The sequence below is a fragment of the Mercenaria mercenaria genome, chromosome 11, assembly GCF_021730395.1.
Source record: "Mercenaria mercenaria strain notata chromosome 11, MADL_Memer_1, whole genome shotgun sequence".
NCBI classification, from domain to species: domain Eukaryota; kingdom Metazoa; phylum Mollusca; class Bivalvia; order Venerida; family Veneridae; genus Mercenaria; species Mercenaria mercenaria.
This window is the reverse complement of record NC_069371.1, coordinates 30,840,149-30,862,893: the sequence shown is the minus strand read 5'-3', so window position 1 is coordinate 30,862,893 and position 22,745 is coordinate 30,840,149. Positions and strand designations below refer to the sequence as shown.

The window sequence follows — 22,745 nt, the reverse complement described above, 5'->3', positions numbered from 1 at the left end:
AACCTTGTTGTCACCAACATTCCAAGTTACATTCAAATACCTTCCAGATTATATGTGTCTCATGTAACACTAAAAGTAAAAGGGTCTTGGCAGTGGCTAGGATCCGGTAATCAATATACATGAGCTACTAGCTATCTACTGTTTTAACCTGTATTTGGTAATTACTAGGGAAAAGGTATGATTAGTTGTCATAAAGTTGCTGTTATTATGGGAGTTTTTTTTGTAAATATTTTTTTATCAATTATAGCTCTTACTCTGGGTTGGAGACAGATTGAATATGAGTTCAACAGTGATTTATTTAAATCATCGTTATTTACTAAAGCAGTAAAACAAATACATGAACCAAGCAAAAAAGAAAAACAACTAGAGCAATTTTTTTAATCATATTTGTTTTTGATAGATAAATTACAGTCTCCCCTCTTAAAATACAATTTTCAGTATTCATATTAATTACCTGATATATAGACAGCCCTTAGTATTGAAAATAGTATTCCATGAAAGGAGACTAAAATTTATCTATAAAAAACAGATGATTTCAAACATTTTCTCTCATTTTTTGTGTGTGGTTTTAAATGTAAAAAATACAAGTGACAGTAAACAGAAGTATTAAATAATCATATAATCCCTAGAATAATACCGTGTAGCAAATATGATACATTATTAATATTCACTAGCAGTTTGATTTCTGTAATGGAAGTTTGAATTATCACATTTGTGTTTTCTTGGAATTGGAAGGAATAAAGTAATAAACTTACACTTTTCTTTCGTACTTTAGACTTTGATTGTGAACTTGTTTTACTGCTCGAGTTAATAAATAACAGTGACTAATTTTGTAAATTGCTGTTAAGCTTTAAAGTTCAATCTGTGCACTGTCTCCAACCTAGTCCAACAAATTTGACGTGATCCTAGGAAATATTGAGTTATTTTTCTTATAGGCAATATCTCCACTCGCGTCAAACACTTGAAAGACCAAAATAGTGGAGGAAATTTCCGATGAAATTGTCATTGCTGCCGATTTGCGTTTAAATGCCTACTTTGTTGCGAATATTAGATAAATTCAAATAAAACTGGTATGTGTCAAAAGATGATTAAATTCCTCAGTGATTTACGTAAAAATTATCGAATAATTTCCAAATTTTAAATATTACAAATTTATCTGTTTATGTACTGTAAACGATTAACGTTTACAGTGTCTACACCACAATATGCGCAAGCGATAAAACCAATAACTTTACAGTCATATGATTTACCTTTCATTATTTTGGTCCTTCGAAGTTTTGATGATAAGAAATTAAAGAAGGAAGTGTCTAGTCGTCCGGTTACCGGACGACTAGCCTGCGTTCTAGTCGTCCGGTTACCGGACAGCTAGCAAATCCTCAGGGGATTTTCTAGTCGTCCGGTAATTGATTTCTTAATGAAAAAGTAATGATTTATATAGTTTTAAATGTTATTTACTTAAAATATCAATACTTATCTGATTTTTCAGTCGATTAAACGCAAGAGATCGTGTTTGTTTACAAATCCGTTGATATTCTATTTTTAGAAATGATAAAACATTGATTGCCAATTTTACAGCCAAATGTCCATATGCTATTTTGTAAAAAGTGATGTTTTTTCTAATGGCCTATTTACAGGACAATTGTCCCGTCTTCAGGAAATCCCAGGAATGCCTGATTACAGGAAATCTCAGGACAATTGTCCTGTCTTCAGGAAACCCCAGAACATGTAATTGAATACCTTGTAAACATGATTTGAAATTCTCTTTGGCGGGAATACAGTTAACAAATTGACTGTTAAAGTTCAATAGTATTTACAGTAAGAATATAAGGATTATCATTTCCTAATATTGAAAATATTTTTTAGTTAAAAAGCATACATCATGTAAATTGAAACAATACAACCTGTCATAGCAGAAATATTAATTTCTTGGCATATCTTAAATCAGCTCAAATATGTGCACTCATGGCAAAAAAAAAAACTAGGTGAAAGTACTACTATTTAGTCTAGAATCATCAAATTATGAGCTTCATACTGAGCAAAAAGCTCTTATCATTCTATGATCTGTTCACTAGAGTGAAACTGTCTTTGATCAAACATGTACAGATAACCTAAACTGCAGTAACACATTTCACTTTTTAATGCTCTGACTGATTTTAAAGAAAACTACTTTTCTAAATAACTTAATTGTTTTGTAAAATCATTAAATGAAGGAGTACATTTAGTATTATTTCTAAAAGTTTATACAGAAATAATTTGTTAACTTACCAATATATTCCTGTTACACCAACAACACCACAGCACAAGTGCTTAATGATACAGTTTCTCCCAAAACATGGGTCTTCAACACCAGGATGTAATTACCTTATTACACCATTACAAGATCATGTTTCAAATTAATTACCATTTTTCAATCTGTATCTTTTAGAGAAAGTCCTGTCTTTTTCCTGTGAACAGGACAATTTTTCTATCAAAAGTCTTGTCTTTTAGTGTTAAAGTCCTGTCTTCAGGACTTTCTTGCAGCCTTGCTAAAAGAATCCCAGGATACCCCAGGATAATCCTGAGAACAGGAAAATATTTCTGCACGGGAAACTTTAACTTCTAACACACAAATTTATATATTTTTTTTAAAGAATGGAAAGCTTAAAAAAAGGCAATGCATTCATTAATTTTGACTATGATTATTTCAAATTAAAATGGATTAATTATGAACGCTTAACTACTGTTTCTCTTAAAGTTTTGAACATCACGCTGCCGCTTTTGAAATTAGATGTCATTTAAAACAGTAATTCATTAAAAAATATTTGAATACTAAAATATGAAAATTGAAAGTTCTTCAAAACTGTTTTAATTTTGAAAATCCAGTGAAAAAGTTATTAAAATTTAAAAATTCCGATCCCATAAAAGCCTCAAGATGAACAGATTTTAATAAGTGACGTCACGTCGATTTCGCCATTATTGAGATCGGCAAACTTCCATTTTATTAGCTGAATAATGCAGTTATTTATCGTAACTGTTTATTGTATGTATTTATACAAACTTTTGTTTACAGATAAGAATCAATATCTCAAGTAAATAACATTAAAACTATATAAAATCATGTCTTATTCTTTAGGAAATCAATTACCGGACGACTAGACACTTCCATTAAACAGGTCCCAGAAAAGTCACAAATTAGCTAAATCTAGCTATAAAACCAATAACAATTGTTTAACATATATGTATATAAAATGTAAAATAATTATTATCCCATTCAAATGGTTTATGAGACAGAAGACAATCACAAAGAATGGAGATCTACGCAGTTTCAGTTTCAATACATGTTGCAAATTTCTGCGATTAGTCATTTATAAATTTGTCTTATACTACGATGATTATCACAAGTGAAAAATTCAGTGATGATTTATCGCAAAATACTGCCACAGTTATTGAAAATTTGACTACAAAGATCTTGGATTTGTGTTATTGTCTTTCATCTTATAAACCTTTTGGACGTAATTATGACCATTTTGCATCTTGTTTTCACATATTTTGCATTATTGATATTGGTTTTATAGCTACTTCTAGCTATATATAGCTAGATTTAGCTATATAGCTAATTTGTGACTTTTCTGGGACCTGTTAAAGAATGCCTGTCACAAATATAAAACAATCTGACCGTCAAATTATTTTGCCTATCTCCAACCCAAAGTAAGATTGATCTATTTAAAAATAAGATACAAAGAGAACGATAACGATAAACAGTAATAAGTTTTTTGATTTCTGGACCTCTAGAATCCGGGTCTAGATCAGGTCGGAGACTTCCCCTGGATTGAGAGACATTCTCTCGATCTAAACATTGTCTCTCGTTCGAAAGACAAAATGTCTTTCGATCGAAAGACTCAAATTAGCTTAAGCAATGAAAATCATTGAAAGAGTAATTAAGACTCTCTTTTTAGAATGCGCAAATTTATTTCAAATACTGGTACTGATGATAAACCCGAACAGAAAATGAGGTTTTTTACCTGTAACTTTTTTATTTCTGCAAATTGAAATCAATGGTCGGTATCAAAATAAAGCTTAACCTTTGCTGAAAACTTTATATAATTCAAATTTATATTTAGTAAGCAAACTCACACGAATTGAGGGCCTGAAAGGAGTATGTAAAAAGGGGACTTTATGAACGTTCACTGATGATAAATTCGAACCCTTTGTCATTTACAAAATTTCCTTGGTATTATTATATTGAAACTTTCCCCAAAAAAGCTGCAACAGTCATTCCTGATCAAGTAATGAAAAGTTAACAAATGTCAGGCCTTCATGTTTTGACAGTGAGCATGCGCAAAAAAACACCCTCTTCCCCAGTAATTTTGGATAAATATTTTTTATACAAATTTTACAAAGTCATTTATTTATACAGAATATTTACCAATTTTGTTTTTGTTTACACCAGTTGGTGTTGTAAGTGGAAACTATTAGATGGTGTGTTCAATTTTATAAATAACCGATTGCAATTGAATATTTCCAAGGTGTTCGACTTTATCATCTGTCCGGGTTTATCATCAGTACCAGTATAGAAAATTATCTTTCTTTAATCAAATTTTCAAAATCAAAATTATTTTGGGAATTTTTTTAAGCATTATTATGCTTAAGCAAACTTCTATCACAATGTGTTTCTTGTAAAATTTACTTGAAATAACAAGTTGTTTCAATGAATAAATAATGCGACTGTAATGAAATGATTGTTTTAATAATGAGTTCATGTTTTTTCAACACTTAAGCTAAATACAGTCTTTCGATCGAAAGACATTTTGTGTTTCAAATGAGAGACAGTGTTTAGATCTAGAGACTGTCTCTCAATCCAGGGGAAGTCTCCGACCTGTAGATATCCGGTTGCCAGAGCCACTTCCAAGAGTCCTCAAGAGAGCATATCACTTTCACAAATAAATTATTCATTTGACCCTTAGCCACTGCCTTACTCTATACAAAAAATATGTACTTTCACTTTATCATATTGAAAAACAAGCTGTCACTCTTCAATTTTCTTTACACAACCCAATAATTCAAACTTCCTAACCCTTTCCTTCATCTCCTGAAAATTTTGCGGACCAGGTGGCATTTTCCTATCAAATTCTTTTATACTTTGCATGCAATTCCCGAAACAACTGGCGCACTGTTATCTTCGATAAGAATGTAACAGAAAACCTTCATGGTGAAACATTTATATATACCTCAATGTTTAAATTTAGACCCGAAAGTATTGAAATTTCTTGGACGTGTTGAGCAATAATTCGTCGGCAACCAGCAGACCAATGTAAAAAATGTTTTGAACGAAAAAATATTGGTTGTAAAAATATAAAATGCAAGCTAGAAATTCAAAATTAGATTTAATTAACGAAAGACTTAATTTAATTTATTGTTCCTTACAACAGTGAATAATTTTTTCTTCTGGTATTTTAATTTTTTAAGTTCGTCTAAAATCATGTTCGTGATTCGCTCAGAAAACTCACAGACAAAATTTTGGGAATATAAAAAGAAAAAAGTAATGTAAGGACACATAGTATGATACCAGTGACTTAAAATATATGTTTCATGGATAGACGTACGTTCAGTGAGGTGTCAAGCTCTCATTCAATAAAATTTTTAGATTGTCATTAGTATTCGCGAGCAATCATATAAATTTGACAGGTCTAGGATATCTTGTCTTCTTCCTCTTCCAATGTAAGGGTAGAGATCCTGAGGAAACGTTTAGTACCCTGCGTTAAAATTGTACTGCCCGATAAAACAGCTGGCTATTTACAAGTAAAATTATGTACATCTCACTTGGGTACTACCAGCAGCTGATATATAGTCTGCTGGTGATGGAGGACCCTGACCTTTGCCCTGAAGCTCTCGAGCGTCTGGCAGTTGGTGACGGTGGCCAGCAGTAAGTTCCAGTCCCTGATGGTTCTTGGGAAGAACGAGTTCTTGTAGATGTTAACTGAGGCTGGGATTTGGTAGAAACTGTTGGCACCTCTGGTTCTTGTATTCACGATATCGACATTATGGATAAAATCCCGTTTTCCGGTATAAACCACTAATAAACGCCCGTTCCCGTTTTCACGGTGAGGGGGGTATCGGCCATTACGCTACATGGCGGTAGTGTTTAGATTATCCTTTTTTAAACTTTTAAACAAAGAAAATGAATAAAAAAGAGTATTGCAGATTATCATTAAACATTGTTGTAATTAAGATATAGCAAAAATATCCTCAAAGTTTACTTTATTTTTGAAATTTTATCTTTTATTCTACACTGCCGCTTCCGTGGCTCGATACCCAAGGTGTGAAATTTTTTGCATTGTTCAAGATAAACAGATTATTTTTGCAAAAAAACAATGTTGCCGAAGTCGTAGAATAGTATTTCCATTGTGAGAAAGTAAGATCTTTCATAAATTCTTATCTTCTGGCAAAAATAATCGCTCATAGTGTACACGGTCTTTATATCGGTTAATCTCGCCGACCCCCCTGACCCTATGTACAGAAATACCGGAAAACGGGATTTATCAATAATGTCGATATGGTGAATTGGTCTTTTAGAATCTTCATGTGTTCAGGTACACGTCTTCTACATAAATTTATGTATTCTACCCTTTTAAAGTTACATTTCCGTTGTTTAGTGAGGTAAACGATAAGAGTCAGTAATGATGGTTGATTCGAAGGTACCCTGCGGCTGGACAAATTAGATATGGCCAGGAATGTGCACTTCTGCGCAAAGGCATTCATTTGTAACTCCTTCTATCTCTTTGGTTACTCAGGTTACATCATATATGTCTTTGGTTACTCCAGTTTACTCTAATATGATGACTCAAATCTTTATCTTTTTTTTTCAAATAAATCACCCATGTGATGTATATCTGGTTACTACTATATTTCTTTGGTTACACAGAGGTTACAAAGGTTAAAATTACTCCAGTTTGATGACTCAGATAGAATGTAACCAAAGTAACCAAAGGGTTATAGGTGGTTACAAATGTATACCTATGCACAGAGGTGCACTTTTTGGGCCATATATGGGACAAATGGCCGCTGTGTTGACAACCCACCGTGATTTGACCAATATTTAACTAATGTGGGAGGCATATAGCGTTGTTGCTGTCCGTACATCTGGAAATCTTGTTTGCCAAACTCCTCCCACACTATTAGCCTGATTTGCTTCAAACTTTCACAGATGAACAAGCTTGATTTGCAGCAATGTTAATTGGGCAGTTAAAACCGCCCCTGGTCAATACTCCCTGAAGTGGTCAGTACTGGTTGATTGGTCAATACTGGTCAGTTAGTCAATATTGACTGGTAAGATATTTTCAGATTTGTGAACAATTAAATAATGTCTGTTTAGAGCATTTGGGGCTTGGTTAAGGTGAATGCAGGCATTATTATTTAGTTAAAGCAACCTAATCAATACTCACAAATTGGTCAGAAGTGGTTGATTGGTCAATAGATATGTAGAAATTATTTCATAAACTGTGATTCACAAGTGATATATCTAATTATTTTTTCTGGTATATATATAATTTAATGTAAAAAACATCCTGTGAAAACAATTTAGACCAAACACCTGGACCCTTTCATTGAAGTGGTTTGTGTTTGGATAGCAACAGTACAGTCACATTGCCTAATTGACATCATGTCTTACAATAAACAGTAGATTCAGTGTTTTTTCCCACTAATTTGGGAATGGGGCCAGAGCCTTTACAACTGGGAAAAATGCATCGTAAAATGCCTAAATTGGGAATTGTTAAAAGTCATATCTTCAGTTCTATTAAAGTGTCACATTTAAGAAAGAAAATAGCCATAATTTATCAATATGCATTAAGTTAGCAAACTGTCTTGTGTTTCAACTGTTTAAGGTTTCAGTCTTGTTTGAAAAAGTTGAAAAAAAAAGAAAATAAATTTAACTTTGGGAATTTTAGCTTTGATATTGGGGAAAAAACATACTATTTGCCTTTGGGATTGGGGCCCAATTTCGGCCCCAAATTGGCCAGAAAAAAAAAACACTGAGATTAGATATGTTGCTGGCTTGTTTGTCTAGCCACTAATTAGCTGGCATTAAGCCAGTTGTAAATTGAAACTTTCTTGACCTCTATTGCCCATTTCAATGAGTGAAAATTATAGTTTTCATCCAATCTTCACCAAACTTACTGACAATGTTTGTGGGCATAATATCTTGGCCAAGTTTGATAACCACCCGAATCACCCCTGGGGCAGTCTTGGATTATGGCCCTTGAATTACTCGAAAATCTGCCAATTTAGCCTTGCCCGCTATCTAAGTCGAACAGATTTTATCCGATCACCAAACTTGCTGACAATGTTTGTGGGCATAATATCTCGGCCCAAAAACTGCCAATTTAGCCTTGTCCACTCTTTAAGTCAAACAGTTTTCATCCGATCTTCACCAAAATGATTTTATTGCATGTGATCACTTTTGCAGTTTCAAACACTGTATGATATATATGAACAAGGAAAATAAATCTTTGCCAGTTAAAAGTGACTGATTAGAATATTTTTTAAGCATATACATAGTTTCGAACACAGATTAGTTACACTAAAATAATGATGAAATCATTCAAAGAAAGTACCTAAAGATATCTGTTTTCATATATGCATATTATTTATAAAATCTTTGTGAAGCCTTTGGTTATACTTTAATTAGCATTCATTGTTTTATGCTATATAATGACTGATGTACAAATATACATGCATGTGTTAATTAGCTTAATTACAAATGTATGTGCGACCGGGGCTCTGGGGCCGTCCCACTTTGTCAGGGTCACTTTTGGGCTGTTGCTATATTGTGCCCTGGTGCTAGTAATGTAGGGCTGATGGTAGAGGCTATCAGGAGATTGGAGAATGTAGCTCTGCCCTTAAGTGCGGCCGTTAGCCAACCCAGTCTGCGGGGTCCACTCTACTATCACTTAGCAGAGTGTAGCAGCAGTGATAATTCCAGAGAATACACAACACAGTTTATAGTTCATGTTTTTTATATTGTAGCTAATAAATTTTTCATGTTATAACTCCAATTTTTCTTTAAGTAAGTATCCAATGTTTTTCCATATTAAATATTTTAGAATAATATAAAGACAACACAAATTCTGTGTTTCTTTTTCCAAGACTACATCAAGACTGCTTCGAAATATTTTAGTTTGTATATCATTAAATCACCGATTGTAGGACATTTGCCCCCCAATGAAAAAATGTACTACTGGACATTTGCCCCCCCAGTTGAAATGGCAGATAGGTCATTTGCCCCCCACTTCTTATTTTTAGAATGGACATTTGCCCCCCAATATTTTTGTCAGAACAGAACAGAACAGAACATCTCTTTTATTCTCTCAAACATGTACAAAACATGCAATATGAGGTATTTACAACAATAATACATGTAAACGAGGCTGCAATACAAAATCACATTTATACATTTATATGTGGTTTTCATTTATTAAAAAATCGGACATTTTCAACATTTTAAGAAAATAATGTATCAAATAATACAGAATACAGAAAAAATGTTTATATTTAGCTACATTCTTATATTCCGCAATATTATTATGACAAACTTACACAATTTCTGAAATTCTGAGTTATTCTTGGTACAAATAAGTTTTTCCAATTTAAACATGTTTGGTCGTCTATAATAAATAGGTTTAATATATTGTCTTCTTTCATTTGTAAATTGATCACATTCGAAAAGGTAGTGAAATTCGTCCCCGATTTTGTTTCTACATGAATTACATAAACGTTCATTTAATGGTATTCTTGTCCAGTTTCCCGTTTCTATTGGTAACCTATGATTTCTTGTTCTAAATTTAATCATGTTATATAGTGAAGAGTTTTGTAAATTTGATAAGTACAGTTCCATTCCAAATGATCTTTTGAATACACGGTAAAACATACTGTTACTAGAGTTATCTACTTGAGAATACCAGTTATTCAAAAATAAATCATTTAGTTTTTGTTTTACTGCTAACTTTAACCATTTTGAATTTGGAAAAGTATGTTCATTCCATATATTTATGAAACCACATTTTATCAAAATTGATTTAACATTATAAAGCCATGGGAATTTTACCATGAGAAGCCCATCAGGTATATTTTGGGAGTATTGAAAAATATTTTTATATACAAAATACGACAATTTCTTCGGTGTATCACCTTCTTCAATGGTACATATTTTTGACCAAAATGAGATCATTCTTTCTTCAATATCTAATGATAATGGCTTACATCCTGTTTCACCATAAATAAAATAACTTGCGGTAGACCGTTTTAATTTCAGTATATATTTAAAAAATTTTAGTTGGACCCTTTCTATTATCTCTATATTTCCAAATCCCCAAATTTCGGATCCATACAGAAGAATCGGTTTGATTGTTTTGTTAAAGAGATCTTTTTGTAAATCTATTGGGAGGTTTAGACGGTTAGTGTTTCTTATTAGGCTGTACATTGCCCTAGTTGCTTGATTTGCAATGTGTTTTTTACAATTAAAGAAAGACCCACTTCTGCTGAAATAGATACCAAGATATTTGTACTCGTTTTCTACTTCTATTATTTCATTTTTATAAGTAAAGTTATAATTCGGTTGTCTACCTTTTGAGAAAACTACAATTTTAGTTTTTGTGGTATTTACCTTAAGTTTCCATGTATCGCAATATTCATTAATATTGTTCATAGGTATTTAATGCTTCTTGTAAATCTTTTGCAGTTTCTGCCATTATTACTGTATCGTCTGCGTAGAGCAAAATAAAAAGTTTTAGCAAATTATAAAGCTCATTTGTGTTTTGTTCATTTTGCAATAATATTCCTTGTACATTACTGTTATTCTGAAAAAAGTCTCTTAGGTCGTTTAAATATAATGAAAATAGCAAAGGTGACAAATTTTCACCTTGACGTACTCCAATGTTGCACGAGAAAAACTTTGTAAAATTTGAATTTACTTTTATACAAGACTTTATTCCATTATACATATTTCTTATTACTTTTAGACATTTTCCATTTATATTAGCATTTATTAATTTAATCCAAAGGCCATTTCTGTCCTATGTGCCAGTAGATACACTTTGTTTTATGTTGTTTTATTATCAAAATTACTCTAAAAGGCAATATTCAGTCCAAAAAAAAACTATTTTATTGATAAAAATTTTATGAATATGTTAATTACATTCAGGTGTTAAGGTAAATAATAGCCTATTATTGATTTATAAAAGTGCTCATAACAATGTTATAATTCTTTAATTTGTGCAATGTTTTTAACACTCAAACTTGTTAATTTGGCAATTATCTACTAGAAAGATGTAAGAAACAAAGACATTGTTATCTACAATATGATAATTATCTTCTACTAAGTTCCTAAAAAATCACTAGGGGACAAAAATATTGGGGGGGGCAAATGTCTGTTTCAGAAATAAGCACTGGGGGGCAAATGTCCTATCTGCAATTTCAACTGGGGGGCAAATGTTCAGCAGTCCTCTTTTTTATTGGGGGGCAAATGTCTTGGGGGGCAAATGTCCGGATCCCTAAATCACCTGATCTAATTAACCAATGAAAATAGAAAAGGTAAAATATAATTTATCCAATTGAAATAACTTTAACATATGTAAATTAAAATATTGACCAATTAAAACAAATATAACAAATAGTCAAATTACTGAACCCTTACAAGTTTACCCTAATAGGATTTGGCTTTGCCTTCTCACCTTATCAGAAAATAGTCTAACGAGTTTACTTAACAATAACCTAAAGCCAAGCTGCTAAAAGTTTGCTGATGTTACATTTATCCCCTTTCTTTGTTCCCTAATTTGTCTCTTCAAAAGAACCCCAATTAAACAGTCTATAACTTGAGAAATTTCTTAAGTAACATATGCCAAATAAATAACTTGTTGATTTCAATTAAAATATTCTAAACAAGAAATACTTAAGATATTTTCACAATGCAGTATAATATCAGTAATTCCTGAAATATGAAAAACTTGCGAATTAACAAAATTCTTATAATCATTAAATTGCATTTACTTTTACATTTTTTTTTTGACTTTTTACTATTTTTTTTTTATTTTATTATATTTTATTATTTACAAAAACTTGGAGTCAATTATTGCCTGGTGGCATATGTATTGTTTCACTGGTCAATTATGTAAACAAACTTACTTGAGCAATTTCTAGAATCCTCAATATTAACTTTGAACTGAATTACCTCACATAATAAAGTTTCACTAATTTTTACACAACTTGTTAACATCAGACTTCCAGTTACACATTTTGAAACATCAGTTCATCTAATTGGCTAAGCTTGATCACATGGTATTCCCAGTCTGATGCTTATTGTTTTCTGATGTGTTTAAAATCCCTTAGAAAATGACAGAGTTATTTTCCAGAGTTAAATGACCAGAATTTTTTTCAAAGTGCTACATTTCCGCAGTGTCGATGAATATTCCATGAACATTTTGATAGATGTCCAGAGTAATTTCCAGAGATGTCCGTGGAAAACATTTGCAATCACTCTGGACATGTTATATAACAGGTGACTTTTCTGGACTATTCCGTGGAAAGTACCTACTTTCCATGGAAGTTTTGCATATGTCTGCAATTTTTCCACAGTTAATCTGGAATATGTACAGCCGGGTATCTCGGCCAAGTTCGAAAACCACCCTAATTGACTTGGCTACCAAGGCACTCTTGGATTATGGCCCTTGAATTTATGTAACTGAATATTTAGACGGGCATATTTTGTGACAGTCTGGCACTCTTGTTCATGTATGCATCGATTTAAGTCGATTTAACTTAAATTTCATCATTTCAAATGAAACTAAAATGAATACACGAGAATTCATTATATGCTGAAAACAGCAATGTTTAGTATTCAAGTAAAATTGCAAAGTGTACTAATTTTATTTCTTTATATACAACTATGTGTTGAAAATAGTGCTGTAACAGTTAATGTTGCTAGCGAAACACAGTTCAGTGTCCAAGATAGATACTCATTGATCCAGAAAACAATAGGGAGGGATCCTCCTAAATTGAATAGTACTTTGATGGCTGTAGCTGTTATACATTGGCTCAAAACCCGACTACTCAGGTTTCATGGGGACTTTTATGGCTGGAGCACAATTGTTGTTTTTATATAATCTAAAAACATTCAACGGTTTTCCATGTTTATCATAGATCAATCTTATTTGTGAAATAATTTGAGGACAATTGTTTTATTGAATAAAGCCCAATTTGTTTTAAAATGTATTTGGTGTCTTTTTCAGTTAAATATCCTGCTATTGTAGTTGTCACTGGATGTGACTTCAGACTTGCTCTACTATCTGTGATACAGTATGACGACAGATACGGGTAAAGTGACTGTTACTGTGCGACTCATCAGATCATTTGATCATCGTATCATCAAGCATGTTGTATACCATGATGTTTGTCTGGAACAGAAAGTGTCAGACTTCAAACAAATTGTCAAAACGGGTATATTTCGAATACTTTCTTTTTTTGCCATTGATACATATATAAATATATAACTATATCTCAGTTTGTTTTTTCAGTTAAATTCTATGTCTGTTGAGTATGGAGTACATGCTCACTGTTCATTGGTATGAACATTTCGTAATTTTTATTTCACAGAGTTTAGGATGAGCTGTATACAAATAAAATATAGGATGTGAAACCCTGCATTATAAACATTTGTAAGAAAACTTGAGTAGATATTGACAGACATTTTACTCCTGAAAACTGTTATTGTATTTTACAATTATAATTCATTTTCAGATATGCCTAAGAGAAACATTACATTTGGATAAGTTGATAAATATGAAACTGTTATCACAAATATAACTTACATTTTTCTCACCATTAAAATAAATAGGAGCTGAAAATTTAATATGTTTTTATTTTTTTAGAACTGAAAACACATTCAGGTCTTCCACCGCCTTTCAAGACCCATAACTATGGTAAGCACTTTTTTATATTTATGTTTCTTAGTATACTGTAGATAAAGATCTTTTTTGAAACTTTGTGAAGCTTAAAAGTGCCCACTGTCCAAATGTGTTCTATCATGAACAGACAGCACATCTAAATAATTTGTGACTGCTTAGAGGTTTGCCTGTGAATGCAGGAAAAATATAAGCAAAATTTATTTTGTTCTTTTGTCGTAGCATCCAAAAACACAGGTGGTCCCAAGAAATACAGGAAATTTCTCAGACAGGACAGTATAGGAATTTAAAAGTTGGCCTCTTTGTATACATTGTAACAATTGATTTCATGATAAACTAAGGTCATGTTATGTCAACATAAAGTGGCCTTGTGTATGTCAGAAATTGATCTATAATAATTCCACATTTTATTTTAGATTCCATGAAGATATCACATCAACCATTTGGAGCAAAGGTTACTATTTATACAAATATTCTAGACATTGAAATGATGTAACAATGAGTTTTCAATGAAGGAAATTATTTGAATTCTTAGTGATGTCCATTAAAGTTATCAAATATACACAGTATAACCCCATTACAAGATAACTCTGAAGAGAAAACACCTCTCTACAAAGATTTTTTTTTCCTGTTAGATGAAATTCTCTGAAAATTAACTTGTGTAGAGCAACATTGTCTCTACAACAAACTTGTTAGCTCACCTGAGCCAAAGACTCGAGGTGAGCTTTTGTGACCGCTCGATGTCCGTCGTGCATTGTGTGTCAACAATTTCTTAAAAAATCTTCTTCAAAACCACTGGGCAGATTTACACCAAACTTCACAGGAATGATCCGTGGGTGGCCTACTCAAAATTGCCCAAGGAATTGAAATCCATGCAGAAATCTGGTTTCCATGGCAACCGAAAGGAAAAACTTTAAAAATCTTGTCCAAAACCACAGGTCATAGGGCTTTTATATTTGGTATGTAGCATCATCTAGAAGTCCTCTACCAACATTGTTCAAATTATCCCCCTAGGGTCAAATATGCCCCTGCTTGCCCTGGGGGTTACATGGTTTGCATAGACTTGTATAGGGAAAACTTTGAAATCTTCTTGTCCAAAACCACAGGTCCTAGGGCTTTGTTGGACAGGTCCTAGGGCTTTGATATTTGTTATGTAGCATCATCTAATGGTCCTCTACCAAAAGTATTCAAATTATCCCCCTAGGGTCAAATATGGCCCCGCCCTGGTGGTCACATGGTTTATATAGACCAAAGAGCTATAAAAATAAATAGATCGGCAACTTGAATATCATATAGAGCAAATCTCGCCAACATTGCATGGGAACTGAATGAGATCTCGTTTTACCGGAATATGAAACAGACAGCAGAAGGATAAAAATTTGTGTCGTGAAAAACTTTCTATCAGAACGTTTCTTTATAATGATAATGGTGTTTTTAGCTCACCAGAGCATGAGTGCTCAAGGTGAGCTATTGTGATCGGTCATTGTTCGTCGTCCGTCAACATTTGCCTTGTTAACAATCTAGAGGCCACAGTTATGAACCAATCATTATGAAACTTGGTCAGAATGTTTGTCTTAATGATCTCTAGGTCAAGTTTGAAACTGGGTCATGTGGAGTCAAAAACTAGGTCAGTAGGCCAGATCAAAGGAAAATCTTGTTAACACTCTAGAGGCCACATTTTTGATCCTAACTTCATGAAACTTGGTCAGAATGTTTATCTTGATGACCTCTAGGCCAGGTTTGAATCTGGGTCTTGTTGGGTCAAAATCTAGGTCACCCAGTCAAATCAAAGGAAAAGCTTGTTAACACTCTAGAGGCCATATTTAAGACCCTATCTTCATGAAACTTGGTCAGAATGTTTATCTTGATGATCTTTAAGCCAAGCATGAATCTGGGTCATGTGGGTTCAAAAACTGGATCACTAGGTCAGATCAAAGGAAAAGCTTGTTAACACTCTAGAGACCACATTTTAAGTTTGAAACTCATGAGAATTGGTCTGAATGTTTGTCTTGATGACCTTTAGGTCGTGTTCGAATCTGGGTCATGTGGGATTAAAAACTAGGTCACCCAATCAAATTAAAGGAAAAGCTTGTTAACACTCTAGAGGCCATATTTATGACCCTATCTTCATGAAACTTGATCAGGATGTTTATCTTGATGACCTCTAGGCCAGGTTTGAATCTGGGTCATGTGGGGTCAAAAACTAGGTCACCCGGTCAAATCAAAGGAAAAGCTTGTTAACACTCTAGAGGCCATATTTATGACCCTATCTTCATGAAACTTGGTCAGAATGTTTATCTTGATGATCTTTAGGCCAAGCATGAATCTGGGTCATGTAGGGTCAAAAACTAGGTCACTAGGTCAGATCAAAGGAAAAGCTTGTTAACACTCTAGAGACCACATTTTAAGTTTGAAACTCATGAGAATTGGTCAGAATGTTTGTCTTGATGAAATCTAGGCAAAATTGGAATCTGGGTCATCTGGGGTCAAAAACTAGGTCACCCGGTCAAATCAAAGAAAAACTATGTGTGGGTAATAGGGGCTGCATTTTTCAATGGATACTCAAGAATTTGATCAGAATGATCTTCTTGATGAAATCTAGGTCAGTTTCAAATATGGGTCATCTGGGATCAAAAACTAGGTCACCTGGTCAAATCAAAGACAAACCTTGTGTATGCAATAGGGGCTGCATTTTTCATCAGATGTGCATGAAACTTGGTCAGAATGTTTGTCTCCATGAAATCTCGGATGAATTTTTATCTGGGTCATGTGGGGTCAAAAACTAGGTCACCAGGTCAAATCAAAGAAAAAGCTTGTTTACACACTAGGGGCCACATTTTTGATTCAATCTTCATAAAACTTGGTCAGAATGTTAATCATAAAGTCTTATATGATTTTGAATCTGGGTCATGTAGGGTCAAAAACTAGGTCACTTGGTAAAATCAAAGGAAAAGGTTGTTTACACACTAGAGGCCACATTTTTGCTCCACTCTTCACAAAACTTTGTCAGAATGTTTGTTTTCATGAAATCATGGATGAGTTCTAATCTGGGTCATGTGGGGTCAAAAACTAGGTCACTAGGTCAAATCAAAGAAAATGCTTGTTTACACTCAGGCCACATATTTGGTCCAGTCTTAATGAAAATTGGTCAGAATATTTTTTTCCATGAAATTTCGGACGAGTTAAAAATTGGGTGCGGTTGGGTAAAAAACTAGGTCACTAGGCCAAATCGAAGAAAAAAAACCACTAGAGGCCACATTTTTGCTCCAATCTTCATGAAACTTGGTCAGACTGTTTATCTCCTTGAAAACAGACAAGTTTGAAACTGAGTCATGTGGTATCAAAAACTGGGTCACTAGGTCAAACATGTTTGTTATGGTGTGTTACTGTGGTGAGCAACCTAGGGCAATCTTGGCCCTCTTGTTTTAATGTTATTAGTATTTTCTACATGGGGAAGGAATGAATTTATGATTGGAAGTCTGAGAAATCAACAGTACTGTTGTCGTTTGAAAATTTGACCCAATTTTCGGTTTATTACGTGCCGGCCGTATCACCAGTGTAATACTTTAATAAGTGTCTGTTGATTTGATCACGATTGATCAAGTCCGCAAACCCTTCCATAAGATAACGAGCTTACGCGAGATTATCTCCTGTTGCCATTCTGTGTATTTTATACTTCTTTGTATAGACTTATATAGGGAAAAACTTTGAAAATCTTTTTGTCGAAAACCACAGGACTTTGATATTTGGTATGTATCATCATTTAGTGGTCCTCTACCAAGATTATTCAAATTATGCCCCTGGGGTGAAAAGAGGCCCCACCCTGGGGGTCTCAAGTTTTACGTAGACTTATATAGGAAAAAACTTTAAAAATCTTCTTGTCTTAAACCACAAGACGTAGGCCTTTGATATTTGGTATGTAGCATTGCCTGGTGGTCCTCTACCAGGAATTTTCAAATTATGCCCCTGGGGTGAAAAGAGGCCCTGCCCCGGGGGTCCCAAATTTTACATAGACTTATAAAGAAAAAAACTTTAAAAATCTTCTTTTCTGAAACTGCAAGGCCTGGGCTTTTGATATTTGGTATGTAGCATTGCCTTATGGTCCTCTACCAAGTTCAAATTATTACCCTGGGGTGAAAAGAGGCCCCACCCCGGGGGTCCCAAGTTTTACATAGACTTATATAGAAAAACTTTAAAAATCTTCTTATCTGAAAGTTCAAGGCCTAGGCCTTTGATACTTGGTATGTAGCATTGCCTAGTGGTTCTCTAACAAGAACTTTCAAATTATGCCCCTGGGGTGAAAAGAGGCCCTGCCCCAGGGGTCACTTGTTATATGAGTTATATAGGAAAAAATACTTCAAAAATTTTCTGATCATATTTCCTAGACTGTTTAATTATAATTACCTGATGACCCCAAGTAATTAGAGGTCACTTGACTTTGACCTTGACCTACTGACCTACTTTCTTGTTTTTTTTTTAAGATACAGCTTTGAAATTTGGATGACATATACAGTTTTGCACACTGGTCTTAAAACTGACTTTCAGTGACCATGACCTACAGACCTACTTTCTTGATATTTTAGCATCAGTTTGACATTTGAAACATGTAGCTCATATTACTCAGGTGAGCAATCCAGGGTCATGATGACCCTCTTATTTTAGTCTTTCTAACATTTTTCTCTCTTATTGGTTGAACTGTTATATAATTTACCTGACAAAGACAGCTGAAATGCAATTATTTTGTTTGTGTATTCAGAGATAAACAAGAGTTCTAACTTTACAAATTAAAAAGCCTCCTACTGGTATTTCACTGTCCAAGGGGAATAATGGTTCGCCCCAGTCTGTCTGACATTCACACAAAATAGAATCCTGGGGTAACTAGGAGTACTACAAGATATTTGTTCATGAAAGATAGATAGCAATTTAATATAAGGAGAGCATGCCCAGCTTTTTATTTTGTTGCTATGACAACAAATAGTAAATGAAAACGGGACAAACAAGTAGCAAAGTGGGATTCTGAAAAAGTTACCAATTAGATAAAAAAATTAGTGCCAGACGACTGAAGCAGAGTGTAGACACAGCACCATCACAAGAGCTCAGATGAGCTTAAAAGGTGGATCTTGTAGTAACTTAAATAATACAAGAATTTTCAATGTAAAAAAAAAGGAAATGTAACTCCTATGTCGCCTAATAACAAATGCTCCCTCTGGATTATTATTGCCTAGCAATAGAACTATTTCATCAACCCATAGCCTGCTGGCGGCAAGTGATTCTGCCTTTGCAACAGAGTGCAGACCAAGACCAGCCTGCACGTCTGTCGTGCAGGCTGATCGTGGTCTGCACTGTTCGCTATTCAGTCAGTAAATTTTCAGTGAACACCCCTTTGAATAAAAAGTAGTGCTGCCCAAATTGAATGACGGACCCATCCTTTTAGAAATTTAGCAGGGTAAGAGTTAAATAGAAATGTAAAGTATTATTTTATGATTTATCTGGAGTTTTTCTGTGTAAAAAGTTGAGATTCATAATTTTAGACATCTGATCCTGTGATCAACAAAGAAAATGATGAACAGTTAATGTTAACAGATGATAAAACATTAGAGGGATGTAGTATTGGTAAGTTTCAACTTTAGTACAGTTAAGCTATGTGTTCAACATTTAGAGACTTTGCTAACCAGAACACAAAATTTAATGCTCCTGGTGAGCTTTTAGAATCAGTGTCAGTTGTATGTCCATCTTTCACAGTTTCTTTAAAAGAACTTCTCCTTCTTAACCACAAATCCAATTTCAACCAATCTTCACAGGAATAATCCATGGGTGGTCCTTTTTCAAGTTTTTTTTTCAAAAATAGGTCTTTTATGCAAGATTATGGTAACCATTGCAACAAAAAGGAAACACTTAAAAAAATCTCAGAAACCACTGGCTCAATTTCAGAACAATTTCACATAAGTGTCCAGCTGGTGACCCTCTACTAAATTTTTTCGGACCATGTTGACTTTACTTGAGTCAGCAGGGAATATCTGCAACCTATGATATTATTAACTGAAACAAGTGACCCCTGGTGCGGGGCCAGTTTAACCACAGGAGCAAGATTTGAACCACCAGCCATTGCTACACACCAAATTCCTAAACTCTGGGCCTTGCAAATTTTGACATGATTTTTTTTTTCCCAATATAAGTCTATATAAAACAAGTGTTCACTAGGGAATGACCAGTTTTTTTGCCCCAGGTGCATGATTTCAAGTGGTCTTCCAAAGAGGGAGAGGCCAACTGACGTTAGTAAAAAAAAGTTTCTTCATAGGAATTTTTAAACTTTAAAAATATCTTGATTTAACTTTTAAATCTATCGTTTATAACTGATTTGGGTACTTTCACAGACACTTAGGGTTCAGACCTCCACACACGGTGACACCCCATTCTCCTCCGCCCCAGGTTAAGTTTAGCCAATATATTTTAGCATTTTACCATGTATTGAGCATAGGTGACATCATAAAACGCATTTTGTAACATTTCAGCATGTTTTTAAAAAATGTATTTTTACCATCAATGCTCTCAATATTACAAGATATGAAACATCGCACGAACAATGGGAACACTTGCTTGCGCTGGACCCTCGCTTTGTGTAGCGCATGTCATAAACCGGGTACCAAAATTGATACTCTTACGGCTATGTTAAACCAGATCATCACTTCTTTATGTAAACAAACCTCGTGTAACACGTGCTGAAGCGATAATCCGGCATAATGTAGTCGAAACGGTATCAATTTTGGTACCCGGCAACGATATGCGCAGTTCAAAGCAGGGATCAATTCGCTAGGAAGTGTTCCATAGAATTTAGATTGATTGATTTATATTATTTATTGATTTCTCGTCGGAATACAAATTACAGTTGTCGGGACCGGTGTCATTTGACAGAATGGTAACAGATCTGACGATTGATACCAGTGATTCATTGGTAGGGGTTCATTTAAAAGTTTAACTGGTTATTGTTTCCCTAGTGTTCGTGTGATGTTTCAAATCTTGTAATATTGAGAGCATTGATGGTAAAATACTTTTTTTAAAAAACACGCTGAAATGTTACAAAACGCATTTTATGATCGTCACCTATGCTCAATACATGGTAAAATGCTAAAAAACATTGGCTAAACTTAACCAGGGGCAGAGAAGAATGGGGTATGCGGGGGTCTGAACCCCAAGTGTCTGTGGGTACTTTCTGTTGTAAATTTTTGCTGTTTTAGACACCAATATTTTTTTAGAATGTCAAATTTTGACTTCGCCTGTTGATGGGTTATGTATAACAATGTCAAGATATCAAAGTTAACATAAATGGGACAGTTCTTTAGTAATAAACTCATAATTTTAAGCTTGAAGTTCAAAAAAAAATCATGGGCTAAAATTTTACACAGGGAAAAGTATTTTTTGCTGTAATATTTACATTATTAAAGATGGTCATTTAAAAACAATTCCTTCTATCATCGCTAGAGAAGTTTAGAGTAATTAAAAACTTAAATCTGGTTCTTAAGAAATAAAGCCAAAATTTGTACAAAGCCATATGGATGATGTCACGGTTTTGATTGAAGTACATGTTCACCACTATAGGGAAATGTGGCCTGTCAAGTTTCAGTCAGATTGCCCAAGTAACACCAGAGTTATGGCCCTTAGTAGTTTCTAGTGTTAACTATATAGGGTACTATAAATATGGCAATTTCTGCTTCATAACTTGTGACATATTTGACCTAGAACTATGAAACTTGAATTGAATTTAGATCGCCATGATGTGGTAGTGCACACACAATTTCGTCAGGATCTCTTTAGTAACTTCAGAGTTATTGCCCTTTAATTGTTTAAAAATCCACATATTTGTACATAACAAACTAACCAATTGGTAGAATTTCATCAGAGTTATTGCCCTTTAATTGTTTAAAAATCCACATATTTGTACAGAACAAACTAACCAGTTGGTAGAATTTCATTTAACTTCTTTCATTCTTTTCTATGAACATTTATTATCAACATGTGAAGTTGTGTACCCACACTCGATCACCCCCAACACCCTGGTCACACCCCTACCCACCCCCCTTTTTTTTTTCATTTTTCTTTTTTTTTAAACCATGAATATTTATCAACATGCAAAGTTGTATCTTCCCCCACACCCCACCTCACTCCTCCACACAGTCACTCCCACCACCCCCGATCATGCACCGCCCCCCAATAGTTTTTTTTTTTCCATCAATTTTATTATCATCATGTGAAGTTTTGTACCCTAACCAGGGTCACCTTCACCCTCCAAACATTTTTTTCCTTCCTTTTTTTCAAACCTTCTTTCCTTCCATTAATATATATCAACATCTGAAGTTGTAACCCCCGCTGCCCAAACACCTGTCACCACCCACGTTCCAGATTTCTTACTTGATTGTGCTCTCTTAAGGACATTGGACTTGTTAAACAGCAACACTTGGGGTCTCCGAAGGCAGAAACGTGTTCGGCGGGCGATACCAATTCATCGAATTTGCTTGTTTCTTTTTGCAGTGAATGAGACAGAGCTGTCATTCTTCAATCTTGAGGAGTATCGTGCCTATCAGAAAAATCCAACTCTCAACTGGTGACCGTCAAGTCATACATTAAGTTAACGACTCGTAAAGATAGTGTGCAAAAGACATCTTCAGTGATACCGGCGCAGAGTTCCTGTATTTTTGTGTCTTCCTATATTTTTGAGACTTCCAACATCACTGGAAACATTATAAATTTTATCTACTTTTTTCCATAATTCTTGGATTTTTAAGACTATTTACCAGTAAAGGTGACAAGCATTTTCAA

The 22,745-nt window shown here is 34.0% G+C and overlaps 2 protein-coding genes across 4 annotated transcripts in view; one reads left to right on the top strand and one right to left on the bottom strand.

The window, feature by feature from the left end:
• Positions 1–5,199, bottom strand: part of LOC123532967 (transcriptional repressor NF-X1-like) — a 43,614-nt gene extending 38,415 nt beyond the window's left edge. The window contains exon 1 of the mRNA XM_045314600.2: positions 5,054–5,199. Within this exon, the coding sequence (XP_045170535.2) occupies positions 5,054–5,125 (72 nt within the window). The 5' untranslated portion in view covers positions 5,126–5,199. The remainder of the gene's footprint in view (positions 1–5,053) is intronic.
• Positions 5,200–5,448: 249 nt separating this feature from the next.
• Positions 5,449–22,745, top strand: LOC123532179 (UPF0538 protein C2orf76-like). 3 transcript variants are annotated; one of them, XM_045313544.2, is made up of 6 exons: positions 5,449–5,523; positions 13,281–13,467; positions 13,899–13,949; positions 14,348–14,385; positions 19,463–19,544; positions 22,458–22,745. In XM_045313544.2, exons 2-6 carry the CDS (start codon positions 13,329–13,331, stop codon positions 22,532–22,534), a joined length of 387 nt encoding a protein of 128 aa, XP_045169479.2. In that variant the 5' UTR covers positions 5,449–5,523; positions 13,281–13,328; the 3' UTR covers positions 22,535–22,745. The 3 variants fall into 3 exon arrangements, with proteins under 3 accessions (XP_045169479.2, XP_045169473.2, XP_045169478.2); XM_045313538.2 differs by having other exon boundaries at positions 5,451–5,523; positions 13,260–13,467; XM_045313543.2 differs by having other exon boundaries at positions 5,486–5,518; positions 13,260–13,467.